This window comes from Glycine soja, chromosome 13 (assembly GCF_004193775.1).
Source record: "Glycine soja cultivar W05 chromosome 13, ASM419377v2, whole genome shotgun sequence".
NCBI classification, from domain to species: domain Eukaryota; kingdom Viridiplantae; phylum Streptophyta; class Magnoliopsida; order Fabales; family Fabaceae; genus Glycine; species Glycine soja.
In genome coordinates this window covers 21,623,101-21,649,511 of record NC_041014.1, presented here as the reverse complement: position 1 = coordinate 21,649,511, position 26,411 = coordinate 21,623,101, and the positions used below count along the sequence as shown (strand labels likewise).

The 26,411-nt window shown below is 32.9% G+C and overlaps 1 protein-coding gene across 2 annotated transcripts; it reads right to left on the bottom strand.

Moving 5' to 3' along the window:
* Positions 1 to 134: 134 nt before the first annotated feature.
* LOC114381427 (calcium-transporting ATPase 8, plasma membrane-type-like) lies at positions 135 to 25,963 on the bottom strand. Of its 2 annotated transcripts, XM_028340676.1 has the most exons (36): positions 25,804 to 25,963; positions 23,496 to 23,576; positions 19,024 to 19,151; positions 18,464 to 18,639; positions 15,656 to 15,772; positions 15,537 to 15,573; positions 14,096 to 14,205; positions 13,875 to 14,006; positions 13,695 to 13,784; positions 13,206 to 13,275; positions 12,900 to 12,970; positions 12,729 to 12,812; positions 12,574 to 12,651; positions 12,418 to 12,489; positions 11,129 to 11,212; positions 10,968 to 11,050; positions 10,449 to 10,557; positions 10,267 to 10,322; positions 9,845 to 9,887; positions 9,679 to 9,762; positions 9,201 to 9,341; positions 9,029 to 9,094; positions 8,843 to 8,941; positions 8,576 to 8,686; positions 8,121 to 8,291; positions 7,583 to 7,642; positions 5,496 to 5,660; positions 5,301 to 5,417; positions 4,945 to 5,043; positions 4,545 to 4,682; positions 4,351 to 4,451; positions 3,942 to 3,987; positions 3,631 to 3,765; positions 1,386 to 1,493; positions 822 to 913; positions 135 to 572 (listed from the first exon to the last, which is right to left on the bottom strand). In XM_028340676.1, the coding sequence occupies exons 4-36, from the start codon at positions 18,626 to 18,628 to the stop codon at positions 488 to 490; spliced, it is 3,219 nt and encodes a 1,072-aa protein (XP_028196477.1). In that variant the 5' UTR covers positions 18,629 to 18,639; positions 19,024 to 19,151; positions 23,496 to 23,576; positions 25,804 to 25,963; the 3' UTR covers positions 135 to 487. The 2 variants fall into 2 exon arrangements, with proteins under 2 accessions (XP_028196477.1, XP_028196478.1); XM_028340677.1 differs by lacking the exons at positions 19,024 to 19,151; positions 23,496 to 23,576; positions 25,804 to 25,963 and adding an exon at positions 16,624 to 16,898 and having other exon boundaries at positions 18,464 to 18,588.
* Between the last annotated feature and the right edge of the window lie 448 nt (positions 25,964 to 26,411).

Genomic DNA, 26,411 nt, shown 5'->3' with positions numbered 1-26,411 from the left:
ATTACTTTCAAATTCATCTTAATTTTTTCAAACTAATTATACCCAACATCCTCATAATTGGGTATATCTAATTAAATATTTTTTCTTTGATTTTCAATTTTTATCTAAATTTAAAAATACACGTAAAAGACAAATAAGAAAGAAGCTAAATTGAAACAATGAATTGGAATATTATCATACATCTCTCCAACTTTTCAAACACACGAAAATATAAATCAGCGTTTGTCAAACTGCAAATTCACTGGTGGTAAAAATAAAAAATAAAATAAAAAAGACTAGCTGAAATTCCGTATATGACAAATCTAACCTTGTTAGAACCTAAGTATAAAACAAAACCAACTTTTGTTTGGATCTGTAGAATCTCTACAACTAACTAGTATACTATTTTCCATCACCAGAAGAATGTAGGTAAACCTGTCAATAAAATGAGACGGACGGGAGAGAGGGAATCAGCAAGACTCTGGTGAGAAGCCTCGGATTTCATCCTTTAATTTCCTCTACGAATTCGGAACAAGTTACTGAGTTCAGCCTTTGGTACTCGTATCAGTTTTCCAACCACAGCAAGAGGCCAGCTGAGAGAATGGGGAGCAGGAGAAGAATTACAGTTAGCATGCGAGCACATGACAAGTACTCTAGTCTATATTAGCATAAAATGCATCATTATCCTTCGAGTTATACATATACATACAGTATTAAAAACAATCAAGGCCCTCTCAAACTTCCATCAAACGCAATCTCCAACAAAAACTCATTGGAGAAGAAAATAGCATGCAAAGAGCAATACACACTACGCATTCGAGTACGTGAGATCATCAACTGACCTGATAAATGCTATAATAACAGAAATGAGCCACTGCTTCCAATTAAGCTTGGCTGTTTTAGTGAACTTCCCAAGATATTCAACGATGACAATCTGAAAAACAGTAACAAAGTTTAGGGTAGCCCTACCTATATGTTGTAAGTAAAAGCAAACAACTAGAGAAGACCTCTAACATGACTAACTAATGTGCCTCAACACCATGGGCCCCCTATTAAAGTAAACCCCAGAAGGGAGAGGAGGAATAAGGGCAGTTTGGGAAGTGGAGTGGAGGAATATGTTCTGCATGTCTCAAACAGAGGGGATACTAGGCAGGAGGGTATTGGAGAGGATGATGCAGCAAGCATGAGTGGGGCGTGAGGGTGAATATGGAGGGAGGTGCAGGGGTATCATCATTTGGGTAGATTTGGGGTCACTAATGACAGGGGGCAGTGAAGGCACTAATTCTCTTGGGAGTTTTTGTTTTACCTTTCTGCATTTAAATTTTCTACTATTTCCATTGAATCAGAACTTGGTTCTCTGCAATTTTCCTACCGATTCTGTAGTAATATCAGTATCTATTGCTAACCTGAAGCACAACAGTTATTCCTACTATCCCCATAAAGAGGTAGTTTCTTGTGACTCCCTTGAATATGTTGAATTTATCTGGCTTTCGGGCATTAAATTCATTAAAGACCTGCAGTTTTGGAAGAACATTTTCTTTGTCATCATTTAGATGAAAATAAAAAAGAAAAAAGTGCAATTATAAGATGGCTACCAATATAACTACAAATACAAGGTGAAGAATGAATTGGACATGAATTCATAACCTTTTTCTGACATCTAAAGGATTTAGCAGCAATGAAAAACAGAGGATCAGGCATTGATAAAAGAATAACCAATATGAAAATGGAAAAGAAAATATGAAAAGAAAACGTGGTAGACTTTATTTCTGTCAATGAACACGAGTCTTTCATGGAAGTCCCAAGACTCTCCCCTCAACAACTTCTCAACTGACTAACTCCATCCCCTATTCCCCTCTTCATTTATAGTACTGCGTCCACAAAATTCCCTGCATGGCAGCATGCCCTTTTATCTTTCCTCGTGTACTTCTTAATGAGTAGGGTCTTATTCCTTCATTCATCAAGGATTGAAAAGAGGAGAGAGCACTCATGAGTTCAAATGGCATCACTAGGAACTCAGTGTTCCATCGTTAGTCTGGAAAGCTGTTCATGGAACCTCCTTCATTCTTATTTGATGATACCCAACCTTCAAATCCAATTTAGAAAACATTGCTGCCCTAGCCAATTCATCCAACAGCCGTCAATCATAGAGATAGGGAATTTATATGGAACTGTAATCTTATTTAATGCCCTATAATCCACACAAAATCTCCACATGCCATCTTTTTTTCTTCACTAATATGATAGGGATAGAATAGGGGTTTACTCTTGATCTAATAGTTCCCGCTTTCAACATTTCTATTCTACCACTAACTTTTCTATTTACTTTTTTTTTATAGTGGGTGTACTTGTAGGGGTCTCAATTTAGGAATGTTGGCCTCTTCAAGCTTATAGCATGAGTGATTTGTGAAATTTGCATATTATTTTTGGTAGAATTTCATTAGGAGTTTATATTTTTATTATGGATCATCTTAATACGGATCCCAAGCAAGAATCGAACCTATGACTTTCAGGTTATTAGCACAACGCTCTAACCAATTGAGTTAATGAGCCAATTACATTATAAAATAAATAATATTGTTATACATAATACTAAAATTTCTAATATATATTTAATGCACATGTAAATTTAAATAATAAATTATGACAATTAATTTTGATATAACTCATACAAATTATTTAATCTATATATTTTTTTATAAATAAAAAATATTTATTATTACAAAATTTAATATATATTAAATTTTGTAATAGTAAAAAAAATTTAATGCGCAAATAAGTAATTTAACATATTAATAATTAAAAAAACTAAAACTTTAAGGAATTAAATAAAAACCAAAAAATCAATACAGATGAAGTTCATCCGTATAAAACATACGAATCAACTTGATCCGTATGCTTTATACAGATGAACTTCATACTTACGTGATCCGTATGTGAAAAATCTGCTTACGGATCACTACTCAGTCAGAAAAAGCAATTTAAAAAGGAACAACAAGCCAGAGGCATTTCGGGAATTAATCAAAAATGGTGGATGCACCTAGCAACACCCAAATCACTAAGTTCTCACTCTCACTCATTGGGCCCAGAAACAAAAAATTAAATGAAAAGCCCAAGATATAAAATGGGAGATCAGAGCAGCTTTAGATGAGAGTCGTCTTGTGCTTAGCCATCTTGCACTTAGAGATCAAGAACGAAAGTTGGAAATCAAAGAGGGCAAGGTCAAGGGCAATCCTGAAGATCCAACAAAGGCTGCAAATATTCAGAGATTAGAAATTGGAGTTCTTCCTACCCCTTTCTATGCTTTTCTTGTACTTTTTGATGGGTTATTTCATGATTAACACCATTATTAGGGATTGTAAATTCACCATGAGCTCAATCACAATAAAGACGATAATTTCCATCTTTAAAAAGACATAGTAACTTCCTTTGTTCTATAATTTGGTTTACAATTAAGGTATAAGTATTTCTGCAGATTTTAATGTAATTAAGAGCCCTAAATTAACAGATAGATCATAGATGGACAAGTCTTGTTTCACCAATATTATCCACCTCCCCCCAACCCACACACAAATAAATAAATAGATAAACTCAAATATGAAATGTAGTGGCCCGCCACTGAACTTAGAGCTTTGTAAAATAAGAACTTACTTGACAAAGAACAAATGCATTGAATATCAGAGAGTTCTTCACTTTGATTGCAGGGCGGTTGGGCTCATCCCTCAAACCCAGTAAGCTCACACCTCGGAAATTAAGTATAAGCAAGACAGACAATTGGTACATTGCCTGAAAGATTCCAGCCATTATTGATGATTTAGAGACAGCAGAAATAATACTCATAAGCAATGCATTACAGTTTTAACATTCATTTGTTAGTTATTTGAGGCTTGGTCCACATCAAGATAAAATCCCTGCCAGCTCCAATGACAACAGGGGTGCTGCTAATGAGAAACAGAATTCACCTGTATCAGCAGATTCCTCCACATAATATTTGATACAAGAGGTTCTCTGTACAGCAAAAAAGATACAGTCAATATAATAACACAAAAACCATTAAAAAAAAAGGCACTGCATCTGATGTTCTAGTAATGGAGCTTCAACTGTAGGACTGCCCACTAGCACATTATGTAAAATCCATGCAAGCATAACCAATTCAGCATTCACTGGCATCTTTATAGCTTTTGGCTGCTGATTATTTTGAGAGTGATTCACAAAGCTTTTTACAGCATCAATGTGTTACTACTTGCTCACTTTAATAGTACCCTGCTATTTTGGTATTTTGTGAAGGATATATCACTTTGATCTTGTGCGTTATTCTTCTCTCTTTAATTTCCTAGCTTTCATTAAGAAAATGATGGGAAAAAAATTGACCTTTGACCCTTAGGGCTTTGATCCATCAGAGAATCAGTTGGCGGTTCAGTTGCCAAGGCTAATGCTCCAAGAGTATCCATGATAAGATTTACCCAGAGAAGCTGTTGAGAAATTAATGAAGGTATAGTTCATAAGGATAGCCTTCTGAATAAATGAGGGAGCACAAACCAGTTAGAGACAAATAGAAATCAAACCTGTACTGTATTTAGTGGGATGTCACCGGTGGAAAATGCAGCAACAACATTTATAGCAAGTGCTGCTATATTGACTGTAAGCTGAAACTGGATAAATTTCTGAATATTTGCATATACAGACCGCCCCCATTTAACAACCTGAATTGGCAAAAGAAATTGAAAGGCAGTACCACTTATGCTTCAAACATCAATTCGTAATCAGCTTACATAAAATAATATCTCGGGCTATAGGATACACCTTAACTTTATACCTCTCACAAAACAAAAGTATTCAAAAAAATTATAATTCTGCATTTCAAGTAATGCCAGAAATGAGTACTAACCTTCAAAAAGTAGATGTCAAACGTGCATCATTTATAAGAACAGTTCAAAATCTCTCAAATAAGAAATGAGGGCTAACCTTCACAACTGAAGCAAAATTGTCATCCAAAATAATGATATCAGAGCTCTCTTTAGCAACTTCTGTACCTTGGATACCCATTGCAAGACCAATATCGGCCTAAACTCAAAAATAGAGTCACAAAAACAACCATGAAAACAAAAACTAGTTTACCTAATTTGAACCAAAAAATGTGTGTCTGAACAATAGATTCTAATAGAACATAAAATTAACACAGCAATAACAATGTTGGCAACTTGGCACCAGTTATACTCACCAATTGTATCATTAATTATAATTACTGTCATCATCTTAACATGTATCTAAAATGAAAAATAAAAGCACATGCCCAAAAACATAAGAAATGCCTTGCAAACCTCATGCAGTGCAGGAGCATCATTTGTTCCATCTCCAGTTACAGCCACAACATGCCCCTTCCTCCTCAATGCTTGCACAAGCAAAAGCTTGTCATTAGGAGATGACCGTCCCATAACCTATTACATAGCATAGACACTTAATCTCATTGCCCAAACAATTACATCACTAAGGCTGTTATATTTGTTGGATTATACCAATATCTTTTCAACAATATCTGCTCTCCCTTCTTCTGTCAAGGCACGAAAGTTTTTTCCTTCAATGATGATTGGCTCTGTAGCATCAGAAATTGAACCAAGGATTCCACATTCCACAGCAATTGCTCTTGCAGTTTTAACGTTGTCACCAGTGACCATTTTTACCTGGGATTAGAAATCCAAACCAAGCAAATTAGTACTTTTCGTAAGTAGGAAATTGCACATGCCTTGCATACTGCATTTCTTAACCTAAACAGTGCTCATTTTGCATGACATTGAAGATCAGATGAACCGATAATAGAAAAATTGGCCATTTCGTCATATCAAAATCAATGACAGGTTTTTAAATATTTAAAAACTCAATTCACATAAATGGTACTATTAGGTCTCACTAGTATCATAAATCCATTCTTTTACATCTAATAATTAGTGTGTAAAACCCCTGCGTTTCTCAAGGTTTACCCTCTACAAGAAACATAATAACTAAGTCTAAACATTCCACCATTAATAAGAATAGTTAGGGTACATGCAAAGATTTAATAAATTGTAGTTTTTAATTCATGAAATTCATATTAATAAAAGTAATTTAGATAAAATATCAAGAAAAAATTAAGATCATTACATCTTTATCTTCACTGGAGATGCTATCAAAAGCAGTTATATACCAGTGATTACAATAACCAGTGATGGTCCTGGAGAAGTGGACCAATTGGAAAGGAACAGTAAGAAGGTTAGGAAGGGGGAAAGGTCGCGGGTCCAATCCCTCTGGCTAACAAAAACTAACAATTAACATTTGGCGATAAAAAAAAAGTTATGAGATGAATAGACTATGCCTAAGTGTGTGTTTGGTACTACAGAAGAGGGAGAAGGGGACGAAGAAGAGCAACAAAATGCAACAATTTTGGAAAACATGTGCGGATGGGCGACAAAATTATGCTATTTTACCTAAGTGCCCTTTCTTGTCTGCGCATTTTATCAACTATAAGGACAAAATGGTATTTTGAGTAACAATCTAATTTTTTTTCTTTTTTTTTCTTACTTAACAAACCACTTTAATTCAAATATTTCTTCTACTTTTCATTCTATTTCTTTTCAACCAAACAACCTCTCTTTCCACCCTATTTCAACTTTATTTCTCTTCTTTTTTATCCTTTTCTTTTCTCACCTACCTACTTCCTCTCCCTCTATTTCTTCTCTGCCTACCAAACTGCCTAAGTCAGAACCTGGTATTTCCCCTATAGCATGTAGCGCAGGCTAAGGGCCCTCATCTCACCCAAGGTTTCTTCATATAAGGAATCCTAGCTGGTACTTTGGTGGTTTCTGTATCTTTTATGCTTGATGAGCATGCCAGACAATGAAGACTGTAGAGGATTATAACATATATGTTGCTTACTAGCTCTTATTGTGATAAACAAAGAGAACCTTGGCCAATAATAGAAGCTTCAAGAGGAGCATGCAAAACTCCGTAAGCCATGGTGATAGTTACTTGACTATCCTCTAGTGGAACAATTTGGGGTTTCAATTTTCTCAAGACTCGTAATGAGCAGCTTAGACAAAAAGGAAGAGAGAGTTAATGCCATAGGGCACGTTTGGGTAAATAGCTTAAATAAGCATTTTTTTCAATAAAATCAAATGAGAGCTTATTCATAAGCTTGATTGTGAAACTTGAAATTAAGCTAAAAAGAGCTTATTTTTTATAGGTTTCTCCATGAAGCTTATTGAAATAAGCTCTTATGAATGCCCATTTAAAATAGATTATTATTCTTTTGGGGAAAACTTCAAAGTTTTCTCAATTTATCTCAAGATTTTTTATTTTTTTTTTGCAAATAGTATAGTTATAGTGAGTCCCACCATTTTTAAAAATATTTCCATTCTCTTTCTCTCGCACCAAACACCAAAAATTAATTCCATCCTCTCTCCCCCTCCTATTTCCCTCTTACCAAACAGGGCTAAAAGTCAGCAATGGGTGGAAACGTTGGCCACTTAAGAGTACAAATAGAGTACTATAACATGTTATACTCGTCTCAATGACCTAAGTCGCATAATGGAACAAAATGAATTTCAACATCAAAAGCATGTATTAATACCTCAACCCCAGCCTTTTGGCAAAGCTTCACTGCATCTTTGACACCAGGTCGGCAAGGATCCTGCATTTCAATGCATAATGAGCATAAGGCAAAATAGTAAGAACATATTGAAATGATAGAAATTAGCGTGTGGAAGTCATGCAACAAAATAAGTAATAATGGCGCTAATGAGATTCAAGAGAAAACTAAGAAAAAGGAAAAAATGTGAGTAACATCATATCAGACAAGAATACAATCATGACGTATTAATACTGGTAACATAACAAAGATGACAATGTATAACAACTAAAGGGAGGACAAACAAAATATATAGGTTTGACAGTTACAGCAGTTAGTTAGAAAGATAGATAATGGATGTAAGGCAAGAGGGATCATCTGAGAAGATAACAATTGTGAACTGGGCATTAGCTCTATTCATGAAGTTTCATATATCAATAACAGCTCCTTTCCATTCTTTCTTCCTTTCATTCTATGTGCCAACTCTCTTATTCATGGGTTCCCAACTCCATGACAATATAATTTGTAGAGGAAATATTACCTTTAGGCCAATAATAGCCAATAAAACAAGATTATCCTCTGGTAATGACCAGTGAGAAAGTTCTTCTTCACTAATCGGAACATTCTTCATTTCATATGATCTATATGCAATCGCAACACAACGTAGACTATCAGCAGCCATATCTTCAATAGCTTTTTTAAAAGTTGACATCTGTGAGCCAGAAAAACTTCACTTTAGGGAACATTATCAAAATCAGTAAAAAACAATAATCAAATGCCATCCAACAGTTCATGTAATACTTGTATTTGATTTTTGTTTCATGAGTGTATGTAATGATAAAAGATACAGAAAAGAGGAGACATAATAAGAAAACTTAGCAAAAGTTCTATTAAGATATAATCAGATAAGGTTTCCAAACAGGAAAAATTTGATCTGCAAGAAAAATCAATGTCTTTGATTAACTATTTATCTAAATATTTAACTATTTCCTCAACCTTAGCTTCATCCATCTCCACCAACTGATCATTTGCATCAAAATACCGTGTACAGCAAGCTAGGACTATCTCAGCAGCACCTTTCCAATGTATATGGATTTCAGAGTCAGACTGCGGAAAAGTATAAAATTATTAGCAATAGTGGTCTGGATGACAAGCAAGATATAGTACATTATCATATAATATATTAGCTCCCTAATAATGTATCAGTTTAGAACAGAAGCAAAAAAATTACATATTTGAATTAAAATGCCAACAAGGTATTACCACCCGTGTTGCAACTCCTCCTCGCTTTTTGTCTGAATTGAATGGGAATACATGAATAATTGATGAGTCTGATCTGGCAGTGTCAAAATTCATCCCAAGCTGAAATTTGATCTTAAGAGTCATAAATAGTTGTAATTGCATAAAGCTCCATAAAATGAAGTTGAAATTTTAAGTTTCAAAACAGACCTTAATTCCCCACTCTAAAATTGCCTTTTCTGTTGGTGATCCAGAAACCTCAACATCATTACCACCCTGTTATGAATATAATCATTCATACAGTAGTAGAACCAGTCAATTATGACATTATTGGGGGGTGGGAGTGGGGGGGACTGAGCAAAGTAAAACATTTCTATTATACCTCAGGGATATATACACTTCCATTAGTGTTCTGTGCAACACCTTCAATCAGCAAAGAGCAGAGCATATGAGAGAACTTTGATTCCTCATAAGGAGGAACAATCTTCTTCCCACCACCAATCCAAGCCTCAACCACAGTCATCTATCTCAGAATTTAGGTGAAATTAAAATTTTATGGACACATTATTGTCTTCATCAACACCAACAGAAATAAACAAACTACTTCCTAAAACTATTCACCCAAAATAAATAGCTAATGATCAACCCTCAGACCATGATCCTTTGCCTATTCGTGTTAGTTGAAATTCTTAACTCCTAATCTTACAAGTTGATATGTTTCCTACTTGACATAAGCTGAGAAGCACATATGCCACAATAGAATTAAAATATTTGCAACAAGTGCTCTCCAACAACCATGTGTAACTTACCATAAATATTATAAATAGGGAATAGGGTTTCAATACTGAATCAGAACTAACCTGATTCATAGTCAATGTTCCAGTCTTATCACTGCAAATGGTTGTGGCTGACCCCATTGTCTCACAGGCAGAAAGCCTCCTCACCTGTAATTCAATGTGTTATATTAAACAGCATTTCTCAAATAGATATGCAAAAATCCTAAAGCACAAACAAAAATTGGCATACCAAAGCTTTATCTGCCATCATTTTTTTCATTGAGTAGGCAAGTCTATAAAATAGTTGATGTGAAACAGTGTTAGTAGCGAGAAATAAGATTTAAAGAGAGAGTAACAATATCGCAGATAACTAGATATTAAAGAGCATATTGGCAATCTAAAATGGATAGAATAGAGATAATGGTGACATCATATAATGATAAGAAAATAAAATGAAATTAAAAAAAAGGCCGTCAGATAGAAAAATGGCAGAAAATCTACATTGGACCAATATTGGGTACACTCATTAAAAGAATTAAGGATCAAATCTATATATCATATTAAAGTACAAGGACAATGATATTGTTATCCATAATGTGCAGTAGCAGCAATGTTAATGTCACCAAATCCATCAAGACTAAGTAAAATCTAGATAAAAATGATCAAACTTACGTTAAGGTAACTGCTAAAGGCAGCCCTTCAGGCACTGCAATCACCACAATGGTGACCTACATGATCAACGCATTACAATCACCTCATAGTTATTAATGTTAAAGCTCATGAAAGTTTATGAATATTTATCTGCAAATGGATCATGTATGTCCAGGTATTCTAGTACTTATCAATGCACATACCGCGACAGTGAATATCTTAATTACTCCATCAATAGCATCACCAACTTTGGTCTTGCCCGCTATAAATTGAACACTTCCATCTGGGTTTCTAGTATGCCCAGAGAAATATCTGTGCTTATAGGTTGCCATTTCAGAGAAATGTTTAAAAAGAAAAAGTTAAATTGCAAATTATCTACTTCAACTTTGACCATTTGGCAAATAATCCTGTGATTTCATGGTTGGCAAGTAACATGCTTAAACTTTCAAATTTCAATATATGGCAAATAACCAATTTTAATTTTGGCAATTAACTCAACAAATGCAAATTACCCTAGCTTTCAATTTTGACAGTTAACCAAATGAGTTAGTAGAGAATAAGCCCTATGCTTAAAATTAAGCAGGTTTTGACAGAAGTGAAATCCCAAGGGATGTTAATTACAAAGAATACACCACAGGGGTCTATTTGATACAGGGTCAGAGTTAAAGATTTGCAATTTAAACTAAAATACAATTAAATCATAGAAAGAAACAGATATAAACCTGGCCAGTAGCACCATCAGAACAACGACAGCCACAAAGAGTCCAACAATACCAATTAAGGTAGTGAGACCATTTAAGCGTACCTATATTGAAAACTTTATGTAGGTAAACATACTATCAGAAGCAGGAAATAAAAAACAGACTGCATGTAAAAAGGGGACCTGCAAAGGAGTTTCTTCGCCATTGTCTTCGGAAATGCTGGTCATTAGAAGACCCCATTCAGTATTGATACCAACAGCCGTTACCTGAGGAAGGAGAGCAACCAATAAAAAAACATCAGGAAAAAAATCTGTTTAATCAATAAAACAGATGGACTAAAACTAAAAGAATAAATATAATCAATTTAACATATTCAATTATTTAAAGAATTTTTACCAAAAAAACAATTAATGAAAGAATTTCAGTACAATTTAATACATATTTCACCCCTCTAATTTTTCTCTGCCTCAGTTGTTTTCAAAATCAAACAGGGAATTAAATCCCTTCCTGAACAGCATGCACTAGATGAATAATTGACATCATTTCAAAGTGACTTTTCCAGGGGGGGAAAACGAGAAGTTTCCTTATAGATCCAAATAGGAAAAGCTTCCCTGTAAGTGCACAGTTTTAGTAAAACACCATTTTAGTTTCTGAAAGATTTGAAGTTAGTTACTCTTAGAATGTGGGTTTAAACCTAACTCAACCCTACAAAACCGGCTTGTAAGCTGAGGATTACCCCCCACTTATATACTTTAATTTGGTCATATCACTAGCCAATGTGGGACTAAACCACCACCCTCGAGTTTGCACTTCAGGCAAACCCCAAAGAGGTCGCAACTAAGGTGGGCTACGGGGGTCCACAAATAAGACTGCTTTCCAACACTCGCCCCACGCCTAGGACTTCCAGTTTGGAGCATGCCAAATGCAGGCGACTCACCAATGGATCTAGGATAGGTTCTGATACCATCTTAGAATAAGGGTTTGGGCCTAACTCAACCCTATAAAACCGACTTATAAGGTGAGGATTGTCTCTCACTTATATACTTTAATTTGGCCGTATCACTAGCCAATGTGAGACTAAACCACCACCCTCGAGGTTGCACTTCAGGCAACCCTTGAAGAGGCCACAACTAAGGTGGGCTAAGGGGGTATGCAATTAAGGCAACTTTCCAACAGTTACATTAATCCCTAAAAGCTGAAAATGTCAATCAATTTAGTTCTTTCTATCGATCATTTTTTTTTCTTCTTTCAAGGACTAGTTTGGTCCACCTCAAATCTTTCAAAGACCAAAATGGTGTTTTACACATTTTTGGGTCCTTGGGACAATTCCCATCTGAACTATAAGGGTTAAGGTCCACTTATAGGTTATTAATTACATCAACAACCCTTTGAAAACTCCTTAGTTTTGTAAATAGAATCAAGACAGGACAATTACAAAAAATAGAAGGGAAAATGAAAGTCCAAAATTTACCAGCATAGTTCCACTGCCATCTGCAACTTTACATCCAGAAATCAGAAAAGGATCATTAGAATTTTTTTCAACCTGCAAAAAGGAAAATTATTATCCACTTAGGAAAAGAGAGCAGTAATTAACCTTGTTCTCCACAAGATAGAAATAAACACTTACAATCTTGCTCTCCCCAGTCATACTTGATTCATCAATTGCAAGAGAGTGACCGGTGATCAAAACTCCATCAGCAGGGACCTAGAAAAGATCAGTTAAGCACTAAATAACAAAAAATGCAACCATTAGGCATGATATGCAAAAATGATAAGACATACCTGATTACCAATGTTAAGGGGTATAACATCACCAACAACAACATCATATATGGAGATCTCAACTCTTCTACCATCTCGAATAACCTTCTCAAGCACAAATTGAAACATAAAGTTATGATGATGATGATAATAATAATAATAATAAAAGTATTGCTGAGCCAAAAAACAAACCTCCAAATGTATGTTTCTCTTGTGCTCATTTAGGTCTTGAAACTGAAGAGACTGCTTATAATCACTTATAGCTACAAAAGAGGAGGACAAACAAAGGAGGGTGTTTTGCCCGTTAAAGGAGAACATTATTAGATGTATAATTGTAATTATTATGATAACATCCATAATAAATGACAAAGTAGATAATGGACGTGTGTCTACACCAAATGCATTTTGTATCAAATAGCAAATTCAGAGCAGAATCTTAAAACATGTAACTAAATGCTTTAATGCATTATCAACTTTCCAAAGACAATATATTAATACCTGTAACAAGAATAACAAGAATAACTGCAAAAGCAATGCTTCCCCCATCATACCATCCTTCCTTAAGACCCTGAAACATAATTAACTCTGAACTTGATAAACCTAATTCCTAGCATCAACAAAAACTTATTCCTAATCCCAGATTATGAAGGAAAACTGTCTAGCATGCAACTGACATTATCCAAAAAATACCAATAAGGAAGAAGAATTACAAGAAAATGGGCAATAGGACGGCACACGGTTGGAGGATTAATTTTTGCATGTAGGCTGAGTTAGTGAGGGGGGAGGGGGAAGTACAGTAATTAAAGAGCAGTGCCAGTCCAAGACATTAATATTTGTATGCATTTTTATTTTATAAGAAAAAGTTTATGTTCAGAATGAGACAAGTACACTGTCTCCACTAAGTAAAAAGATAGACTCCTGACAGGACTTTCTTTTTCACAACATGAGAAGAAAGAATTGCATTATAACTTTGTCAGCCAATCTCACCTCAGATTTTATCCCCAGTGCTAATGAAGCCACTGCAGCTACCATTAAAATAATCAAGGTCAGATCCTTGCAAGCATCCCACATAAACATCTAAGGAAGGCAACAAAAATAAAGACATCAGTACAACAACCCTCCAATAAAAAGAGGATTACCAAATGCTTAATGCCCACCAAAATTTACCAAAAAACTTCTTCCACTCTTTCGTGGGTAGTTGTTGGAGCCGAATGCACTCCTCCGTTTCAGCAAGTCAGCATCATCACCCTGAATCCCTTTCTCTAAATTGGTTTTCAACAAATGTGATAACCCTACAACCTTATAAAGTGATTCAGAAGAATCACGTGAATATTACGACACTAATCAATACAATTCAGATTTAAGAAAATTATTCTCAGAACAATTACCCCTCCATTTTCCTGCAGAGCAGTAGCATCACGGTCCCTTGAAATTGAAGAAAGTTGTTCTAGTCCAACTGAAAATTCTCCAGTGGAGCTTGAAGGAGGTTTTATAGTTCCTAATCCCAACAGTTAAATGCACTGAGCATTGATATTGAAAAGAAAAAAAAAATAGTGCCTATGCTTTTAATATACCAGGCCAACTAACTCAAAAATTATTTAATAAAGATCTAGGGAGCACCAAACATCAGTACACCAAATGACTTTCAACTTTGCTATTTATGTTCAGAATTCAATTTCCAAACACCTTTTATCACTGTAAAAAAGGATAGAAGTAGAATCCCAAAATGATAATCGTGCCCTCTAGGCATCTAGCATTAGAAAGATAAACACAAATGGTAACTGGATATATCCTGGAAACACTTTTCGACTTAAAGATAATACTACAAACACCTCTTATCGTTGTAAAATAGGATAGCACTAGAATCCCCAGATCATAATTGTGTCCAAGCCTCTAGCACTAAAATCAGTATCACATATGATAATTGGATATATCCTGGAAATAGTTTAGAATTAATACAATAATACAAACACGGAAACACCTTTTATCATCATAAATTGAAAATGATAGCACAAAATCCCCAGTTAGGAAGACAAAAATGAGAACATTTTTTATCATTATGTAAGACTAAGACCATTAAAAATCTCTGTAATAATAATTATTAAACATTATTTATGCTGAAAACTAAAATGTAAATATATAGTAACAAAACTACATAAAAACAAATGAACAAGTCATAAAATTACAATTGAAATGTTAAAGGAAGTTGATTTGCTAAAAAGATAATTGATTCATATCAAACAACATGTCAGGCATCAATCTTGGAATAAATATCAATAAAAACCAGCTAAGTCAAAACAATTACGACATTTGACTTCTAAGCTACAGGTTTTCCAGACAAATATGCAGCAACTCACATGAATATTAGGTCATTAACAATAATATGGCTTATCAAGGGAGATCAGTGATACCATGCATATATAATTTCAGACTTTTTCCAGACCATTAAGCAGCTAATCAGGTGATAGTATGTATAGCAGTAACTAAAGTGACCTTTCTTTATGAGAAAAAATGGTACAAAAGTACAACAAACACTAATCAATTATGTTTACCAACTACTAGAACTGACAACCTACATAGCCAAACAGACCAAAGTACTGAACTCATATGCAGATTAGCAGAATAAAAATCAAAGAAAAAGATATACTGCATAAGATAAGTAAAATAACACTAAGAGAGTAAATTTTATAAATTGCAAAACAATAATAAAAATCTAGTTACTTCTAACAAATTAGGAGACAGGAGTAAGTTCTAAATAGGAAAACTAATTTGAATTATTAGTAAACTACAATTTGTAGACATAAGAGTGAGAACAATCGAATGACTCACCATTCATTTGCCCAGCTTCCTTGAATCGATATGCGGCCTAATAGAGTAAATTAATTAATTAGTTCACTTAAGATATGCAACATGAGCAATGATAAAGAAATTCAACTCAAGAACTGAACTTGAATGGCCCGTGTATGCACTATAACAATTCTTAATACTCGCTTTGTCTCTTCTTCTTTCTTTAAGTCCAAGGTGTAACGAAATCGACGAGAAGCATTGAGCACAAGTGCCGCTTGCTGAAACACAAAAGGAATTATTTGTCTGGTCATTGAACAAAGTATTGTCTACCAAATAAAAAAAATAAACGCATAATGTGTCAAAACAGTCAAATACGAGTAGCAATTGATGTTAACACAATAATTGTAGCATGGGACTCTGATACTGCTGAAATAGTATAGGACGATGACTTCAAGTCCCTAATGCAAGATCAAGAAAATGCTCTGTATCTTGTCTTCGGCCAGTTTTGGAAACAGAGGTTTATATTTGTGGGAGAATAATTGCAACTTCAGAGCCATCATAAAAATAATTTATCTTCAATCTTCAAACTAGCAGGAAAAGGTCAATTATTAAGTGTCTATTAGGACCAACAAACTACCAGAACTGTAGTAGTACTAAGTTCCTTTTCACAAACTTAACTTTTTTTCCATGTGAGAATGTTAAACTTTTCTTGTAACTAAATGAATTCTTTCCTTCCAGTAATATAGGAAAATTTCAAAGGTCAGAAGAATTAAGACTTGACTTAAAAGAGTTGATATTCAAGCTTAGTGCTTTCTTCTTTTTATCTTCCCTACAAATGCTCTCATATCACTCTAATATTCTGGTCTCCAATTCCATTCTTGCTTTATTTGCAACTGTGAATAGCATCAATCCTCTTAACATTTAAATTATTACATTAAATCTCTCCTTACTTTTTGTCCCATTATTAAGCACATTATCCCTCAATGACCTTTACAAGAAACATATGGACTTATCTCACTGTAGCTTCCTAATTGATGCATTTTCCTAACTGTCTATTGCCCAGCAAACAAGGGATCCAATTCGTCTTCAATCAAAACTTTGTTAAAATAATTACAGGAATATTTCCTACCTTTTGGCTTCCATACACATCAATGGTTGTCAATAAACTTTGAAACGGATGCAACAAAACCTTCAATCAAAATATTCTCTGCTACCAAGCATAGCTGGAGTTAGAGTACAAATCAAAGGATCAAAGCTGGCCTTTCTGCCTCTTAAGTACTTTGCCCCAAAATTATGAGGCAGGGTTAACCCCTCACTACCAAGCTTTTCTAGAAGGATTAAGAACTGAGCTTTTTAATGTAGCTGTCTGTAGATAGTAAATATCCTAGACAGCTGTTGGTAGTCCTGACAACACCTCAAATATGTTATTTGCAAGTTTAGAAAGGTATTCAAAGTAATACTTTCTATGATTGGCTAATCCTATTTTGGTAAACAATAGTAGTAAACAAAGTGCCATGAATCCAATCCTTTGGAGTACAGTGTTTTGGAAGAGATTCACAAGATGTTCAAAACAGTACTGAAGATCCCAAAACTGTGCTAATTAGAATTTGTACTGTGTTTTCTTGAATACTCTAATCTACTCAAGATTTGTTGTTAGAAATGTTGAGTCTTTGGCAACAAAACTTCACTCCACTCCTTATCTTTCTAATAGTATTGTATATTTTAATCAGTCCTCTCCTTCATGCTTTGTGGAGACAGGTCCTTGTTCCCATGTTTCGTTGATATTGAATTAAAAATACATATATATTAAAATAAAAAGAAAAAGAACCCTGTTTAGTCTCATACTTTAAAACTATAATTGTGGACCTTACTCAATGGTAGATTCATAAGAAACAGGTTGTATAAACTTGTCCTATAGCCCACAGCAGAAAAGGTACTTAGGTTTGACAACAGATGTGTAGATAGCTGCATGAATGCTAAAATCTTGTATTAACAGGGAAGAAATTTCCACTTCTTCCACATAGACCTTTAAATTTTACTTCGTACCCCATTACCCAGAGGCTCTTCGCTATGCGAAGGTATGGGGGAGGGATATTGTACGCAGCCTTATCCTTGCATATGCAAAGAGGCTGTTTCCGGATTCGAACCCATGACCAACAAGTCACCAAGGCACAACTTTACCGCTGCACCAGGGCTCGCCCTCTCCACATAGACCTTTAAATGAAACAATATATTGCTATCACCAATCAGCCAGTACTTGAACTTTGTATTTTTTGAGCCATTTTGATTATCTACTTATCTTTTCAAACATTTCTCCCAGAACCCATACCATCTATCCAGTTGAGGCTTCATTTGGGGAGTGGATCATCTCATTTGAGTTCAAGAGACCCTAAACAACACCCCGGTTGAGGCCCCATTTTCTCCATGTCTTTGTCTCTCTTCACATGACCCTAAGTCCCTAACACGTGAAAAAATTCACTAAGAGGATCCATTCCCCTTCTGCTGCTCTTAATTTAAATCCTATAGACCATTAAAATAAAAGGAAGCAGCTCTCTCTCTCTCTCTCTCTCTGTGTTTGTGTCTGTAGATATAGTAAAGTTTGGCAAAATATACTGGTTGAACTAGTGGATTCCCCACCTGTATACATATATCTGTCTATCTATATATGTTTGTGTGTGTATGCAGGCACATACATACAAAAGTGATAGGAAGGGGATGGCACCCAAAATCCTACAAGACAAGGCACCAATAGCCTGCTCGGGAGATCAACAAATGCCCAACCCACAAGATTATTGCATAGGCTAAAACCGCAAACAGTTTTAACTAGCTTCATTGAAATAGTAACCCATGCCCATGGGATTCATATATTTATTCAGTACAAATTCTAAATCAGAGAAACAGCATCAATCATGTTATTATTAAATAATATGACAATAATAGTAACAGCAAGAGAGTGGGTTGACACATACCCTCCAACGCCTGAGGCGTTGAACCGGAGCATTCTTTGTTCTGGGAACATCAAATGGATCAGCTGAAAAGTCTCCATCATCAAAATCAGCAGAGAAGCTAGCCCGAGACCCAGCCTCTATGTCTTGCGGCGTCTGGCTGCCAGGAGAACCCTTGGAGAAACTCATACTTCCAAAAACTGTCGCCAGAAAGATGCCACCGTCACCACCTAATATGCCTCACTACTACTTCATAGTTTATCATAATAACCATTTTTATTATTTACAGTTCCACTTCCACTCTCAGAAAAAACCTCACCCGATCACTAAAAAAAACTAGGTTCAGTCTTTTTGCTTTGGAATTGAACACTCCAAAACATGTTCCACCAAAAAAAAAACAGTTCAAATTTCCACTGATCTTTTGTCGTTTCGTTATAATTCAAAATCGTAGTTTACCAATCACTGGTCTCTAAATTCAAATCAAACATTTTCAATTGCACAGTGAATTGTAAGCTTTTATAGTGCCTAATGTATATGACTTGCCTATGTATGCAGTAAGTAAGCATCGTGTCGCGTGGACTTACCGGGAAAATAAAGAGACTATTATTACTCTGATGGTGATAGTGGCATTCTGGTCTTCGTCTTCCTCTTTCTCTGCAACCCGAAACCCTTCAGAGGAGGAAACGAATATCATTAAATAACGCAACCGCATCTGAAACAAACAACAATTTAAATTTAATTTCCATTTTCCATTCACGAGATTTTCACCTTATGCAACAGAATCCCCAAAAATACAATATAGGAATGGTTTCCCTCCTTCGACGAAATTTCGTTTCACGATTTAAGTGCAGTATAATTCAGTTACGCGCCAAAATTATATTCTCTTTTACTTTTTGTGATTTATAAGATTGTTGAATTAGAAGATTTAAAAAAAAAAATCAATTTCTAATAGAAGCCTTTACGTATTATGAGGAAAAGTAAACGCGATGCTTCCTGTGCAGGAAAGTGTGTTTAATGGGCACAACAGCACGAGAATCAGAACCTTTCACTTTTGATTTGATTTGCTTGCATGAGATTAGTATTGGAAAGGGAGGAATAAGCAACTAGTGGCACTCACTAGTGCTAATGCTAATGCGTGGGATTGAATGATTCACATTTCATGGGTGGCAATGGCCAATGCCATATCAACAATGACCAGAAGAAAAAGAACAAGAGGGGAAATGTTAATGCAATTCAGTCAAATGAAATCACACAAAGGAAGTGGCAAACCTATATTAATAGTGCAAAAGCTCACTCCTTTATTTCATATGCTGGCAAGCAACAAAATATTATCTAACATACTTTTTTTAACACATTTTTTATTTAAAAAATCTTTAAAAGGCTTTTTTTTCCCTCATTCTTTGGCACACTTTTGTTTATACGAATTAGAGAAGTATTAGTAATATACTCTCTAATATACTTATTTTATATATTATAAAATTTATTTAAAACTAAAAAATGAAAAGAGATAATTATTAAATATAATAAAAGACTCATAAAATTTTATGATTTTTAATAAATTTTAACCAATAAAAAAAACCTGAAAAAAATATGTTCCTATCCTTTCTTTACAAATTATGAATTAGAATTCAAATTCATAAAATACAACTATTCTATAATATATTTTTTAATAAATTTTAATCAATCAAAATATGTTGCAAAATATTTATTAAAGAAAGCATAACCAATATTTTTTTCGTCTCAAAATAATAATTTTTTTACATAGATAAAAAAATAATAATAAATACATCAAAGAGAATAGTATTTTACAAAATTAACTTATATCATTATAAACTTATTTATAGATTTTATTGATTACTATTAATAGTATAAGAGATATAAATTAAAAAAATAATTAATATTATATTAAAAAATTAAAATAATAATTTTTTTATGGAATATTTTTTTTTTGTCTTATCTATGATGTATAATTATTAATAATGAAAATTATCTGATTTGATGTATTATTTTATTATTAAAAAAAGTTAGAGAAACACATACCTCTCCTACAATGAATAATTATGATGGGACGGATGAATAAGTGGTATTTAGTATTAAAGAGTAGATTATAGCTGCTTCCCAGCACAACCAGCACTGTAATTCAAGAAGCATGCACTCCGTGTATTATGGCAAAATGTACGCCGTTGCGGTGACAAATCCGAATTCAAACGCGGGAGTCATTAATTTTTGTTGATAGTTTTTGTTCTCATGCTAATGTATCTATCTCAATTTTTATTTAATTAAAATTCTCTAAATTATTGATTTAATATATTTTCATACTCTAAATTAGAATATACTCCTTATTCTCTTAATTATACATTTTTAAAATTCTTTTTTTTTAACTCTTTTAGTGGTGTATTTCACAATTTACACCCTCTTCACTAACTAGTAAAAAAGTTCTTTCTTAAATAATAATTACATAAAGTAAATATTTATCTTATACAAAACATAAACTAAATTCTTAGTTAATAACAAATTGAAAAAAACAATAAAATGGAATTAATATGATAGTGCAAAAACATACTAATTACTCTTCAATCTTTTAATAATACTTATTAAGCAAATAAATTTTAAAATATTAAAAAAATGTTTATGAAATAATAAAACGGAACAAACAGACAGTGGGAAGAAAACAGTTCTACAGGAAATAAGGGTCGTCAAAATTAATTGTATTTCTTAAATCTCAAAAGATGGATCTAATTTAAAACATGATTGAAGGATAGGTAGGGCATGGGATGATGGGATTATTCAATGAGGAAAAAATTATTGTTTCTTCAACGTTGAAGAAAGATTTTTTCTTTGAAGTCTATTTGGCACGCAAAATAAGAATTATAATTTTGTATTAATTGAAATTAGTTCAAATTATATTTTTTGTATTTATACTGTACAAATATTTAGAACGTAAATTTTTAATATTAAGTTGAATTATAAATTTATTTCATCATTTTAATTGGCAGTAATTATGGGTGGAATTGTGTTGGAATTAAACAAAAGCGATATCTGTCCACATGTGATTATTGCAAAAATACAATGCTGATGATAAGATTGTGATGATCGCTAAGCGTGACTCTAGGAGGCAGTAAATATTTCCTGGTTTGGAATAATGTTGAAGATTATATTGATTAATGAAGTGGTTAGAATGATGTATGTAAGTGGGGAATAATTATGAGAATATTGATTTTTTTTTATTTATTAATATGTGATTAATTTGAGGAGAATTGAACTCATATCTTTTAAGTAAGATTCTGCTTGGAATGGTTTTTAGGTTTGAGTTTTAAAATTTTTAAAAATAATGACTAGTTTTTAGTCTTAGCTTTAAATAATTTTAAAATCAATTTTTAAAATATGATTAGTTTTAAAATAAATTCATTATCAAAGTTTCATATTATATTAAATTAGTTTAAGAGTGTTTTTGTATGGAAATAACGATGATAATGTCAGCAACGACAATAGAGAGATACTAGTGATGGTTGTGATTGCACTTGTGATAGAAAGTGGTGTCAATATTGATGATGGTGGTGGTAGCAACGTTAGTGGTGGTGGTGATGATCACAGTAATGATAAGTGACGATGGTAGCAATGGTGCAATGATAGTGGTGGTGATGATAATGTAGGTGGTGTCGATAACAATAGTAATGACAACGATAATGGTGATGATAACAGTCAAACGGTGGTGACAGAGGAAACATTGATAGTGGTGGTGATAGTAGTAATGTGGGTGGTGACAATGGTGGTGTCGGCAGTCACTGATGGTTGTGGTGGTGATGACAAAGGTGGTATTAGTGGTAATAGTACAGTGACATGGTGACATTGAGAGTGGTAGTGGTGGTGGAAGTGATGGAGATGGTAGCAAAAAGTATTATTGTCAATGTGAGAAATGTGTAATTTTTTAAAACTAAACCAAATTCACAAAACCTTCTTTTTGTTTTGAAGAAGAGTATAAAAATGTCTTAAAAATCATTTTAATTCATTTTTGTCAAATAGATTTTGTTTTGAAAATTACATTTGAAAATCAAAAACTAAAAACTCACAATTTCCCTAAAACCTGATATGTTCAATTTAAATATTGTGGGTAGAAAAAATGTAATTGAGACTTTAAAGAAAAATCTTCATTAAAGATATCATTTGAGTTCCTCAATAAATATTAGTCTATTAACAAATAAATATTTTATAACTATAATAGTACAAGAAAATTATCATCTCATAAACTAATCTTTGAGATTGAGTTAGACTTAAATCTAAATTATAAAATGATATTAAAAATTATCTTAATTATTATTTTTAAACCTTTGGACACCCATTTCAAATTGTTATCAAATAATTTATAGATATTTGATCTTGTAATCTTTACCTTCAACATGTTTAGTTGGAAGTGATGTAATAATAACAATAAAAATGACATAATCTTAAGGATTTTCAAACATTAGTTTTGAATATTATTAGAGATCTCACGTCATGACTTGGAAAATGGTTAAATTACTTTTTATAAGACTCGGAACAATCATACAGCAAGTGTGTTGTTTCATAGCTTGATTGTGAAATTAAGTTTTAAAAATTAAGAAACAATATATAGATAAAACAACGATTGTAATGGCCAAGGAAGCAAATAAGAAGTTTTTTGTATTATTAACTAAAATATGTAAAGCGTAATTATTTTAAAATTCATTTTGACCTCAATTCACTAAAACCAAAGAATAATATAAATGATATTATCAATTACTCATTATAAAAAACACTTCTATTGTTAATTGAACCAAAGTTTTCCTTATTGCACATCACAGTTTCCCTCCCAATTTTTTTTTAAAAGAAAAGGAAAGCATTTGAATCTTTAAGTCGGTGAGAAGATAAGAGTTAATTTTATATTTATAAGAGTTTAACATTTCACAAAAAACAAATTAAAAATGCTACATAGATCAAATTTTTACTGTTTCAGTATTGTAAAGTTGAATTTAAACACTGCCAGCACCACAATAATAAGACGGGTAGAAGTAAAAGATTGGTTTAGAGAAATTATTACCTTTACAGAAAGATGGTTGAATTATTTATCCTTGAGCGATATGTTCATAATAATTGCATCTGATTGCAGTCAGAATAACGTCTGCAACACCATACAAGGGATGGTTCATTATCTTTTGTAATCAACACTTTATGTGCAAAAAAGAACCAACACCATCTTGAAAAATGAGTTATATATTGACCCGTAAGAAGATGACTTTGTGGTAGTTATTAGAGTTTGAATTTCACCTTATAATACGTACATACATGAAATGAAAGGCACAAAACAATGCAAGTATAGATAATGTTTGAAGAATGCTCGTTTTATTTGTTGGTTCTGCAGATGTTGGCATATATCCCTCTTTCCTTGAAACTTCCTTTAATTATTATTAAGTTTGTTGGAATAGAGGATCAAGTAAGGTATTGTACTATATTATATAGCGACTTCACTAACTGGACCCAGACATGGCTTGTCCTCATGGGAAAGGAAAAATGCTCTGATTTTACTATGGTTTTCTGCAACTAATAGTATGGTATTTGAATATTAATTCCTTTTATATAAATTAAAATCACCTAAATGACTTGTATTTCTTTTAATAATAATAAAAGTACACCCAATCGAGAATCGAGTTCTAATATGTATAATTCAGTTGTATGACATCTGTCAGGCATTTTGTCGGCAAAACAAACCTTCTCCTGATGGAACATATTGTAATAAGCTTCAATTGAGAAAGAATCATAAAACCCTCACTCTTTTTGGTGACTTTGGTTACTTAAAGTCTTCCGTGTTATTAGTAATTAAGGTGATTAATAATTATATATCCAAATATTTATTTAAATTCTTGATAATAGAATATGTAATAGGTTTTAAGACTTTTGATATATTATTATAGGACGTTGAATCATATTTTTTTCATTCATAAATATTAAATCCGATATTTTACTTGAACAGGGGTTTAATTATTTTCTTTCATTCGAATCATATTAATAAACAAACTATTAACCATTAAATCATTTTTAATGGTTTTGATATACTTTTTTCGATGCTACTTTCCATCATTTATTCGATATATTCTCTTAATCAGGGCTTGTATTTGTCTGTTCCACACACTCTCCTAGCAATATTTATTTACGTTTTCGACATTAGATGTTAATTACTTCAAATCTTTGTTTTCAAGTGCACACATTTCTAATTATATCTTGTTTAGTATAGTATGTTCGTTCGTTCATTCAAGGAGACATTCTCATCCCTTTTTTTTTTACTAGAAATTGGGATTTTATTGCTCAACAGAATTAAGACGTAATACACCATTAGATATGATAAGGTTCAGTTGATAAGTGACCTCCTCTAGTCAGGACATTTCAGAAACAGAAAAGGCTAAACTGGCAAGAACATTAGCAACTCAATCTCCTTCTCTTCTATTGAATACAGTAGTATATGCATCGAGTGTTTTTTTATTCTTTTATCGATTCATTATTATTCAATCTTAATTCTACTCAATATCGCAAATCATACAACCCTGCCATAGTTATTTCCCCTTTAAACTCGAAGGACACCTTTAATAGATAAATGTATGAACAATAATTTAGTAATATTTTAAATTTTTTAGAGATTAGTTTCATATCCATTTTTATAAATGACTGGCTAATGTATCAAGATTTTGAATCATGGGTTTGATAGATATATGTATTACTAGTATAAATTTGTAAAAGAAAACAATGTATTGCTAATATAAAAGTTTTTACATTATTAATTAATCAAAATATACTTTTGATATAACTTTTAAATAATTATTAAAAAAGTAAATAAAATAAATTTACTATACATAATAACTTCACCAATATGCATGATGTAAAAGAAATTTATATCGTTAATATAAGTACTATTTACTCTCTTTTTTTAAAAGAAATTTATATTGTTAGTATAAGTACTATTTACTCTCTTTTTTTAAAAGAAATTTATAGGGTTAGTATAAGTAATATTTACTCTCTTTTTTTGGACGATCAATTATTTGTTCTTAAATTTTAATAAAAAATGATATATTGATGGATGGACATATATATATAAAACTCAAAGTTTCTCTAAAAAACTCAAATGTAGTATAAATTAATATTTGTGAATAAAAAAGAGTTTTTTTTATCCCTACGAATCAAATATAGTGTGCAGGAGATTTATAATAATTTATGAATCATCCTGCTTAACAAATTGGGTTACACCCTTTGATAGATAAAGAAAAGTTGAATTGATCAAAATAGCTATTCAGGACTAATTAAAAGGGGTGGCATGGAAGAAAAAGCAGAGGCTGAGAATGGAATAGTAGGCATAATACCTGCAGTGAACCACAAAAAGGAAAAAGGATATAATCGATCGATGTCAACAGCCACGGCCACTGATGAAGCCAAGAGAAACCAAACGTAAGCACGCGATATTCCACTCCTTAATTTCACCCCAAGTTTAGAATAGAAATAGAATCTGCGTGTGTTATTACTTCACGCACTGCAGCATTATTGCATTAACTATATATGATAGAGAGACTCATTCGTCAACATCAGTGACAGGAAAAGGAGAAATTTCTTGGAAATTCAGTATGAGTGTAAGATTGTATGTACCTAGTCTATTATTATTATGAATTTCCTTACCACGTACAATAACATTATTTTTGTTGTAGTACAATCGATCATGAATCGACCAACAGGATAGGTAACGAATATAGCAGGTTAAGATATGATGTGCGACTTTATATTATTTCCACAAATCTATCCGCGTGATGCTTAAGTTTTCCAAGACTTAAAAGAGATCTCACTTTTGTGTCTTTAAACCGAGGAACGGCTACTGAAGCATAATTTTGTATTTGGTTGAGATGGTACGAGTAAATGAGATTTTTGAATTAAAATAAAATATAAAAAATGTGAAATCCACATGAGGTTCACAATTTTT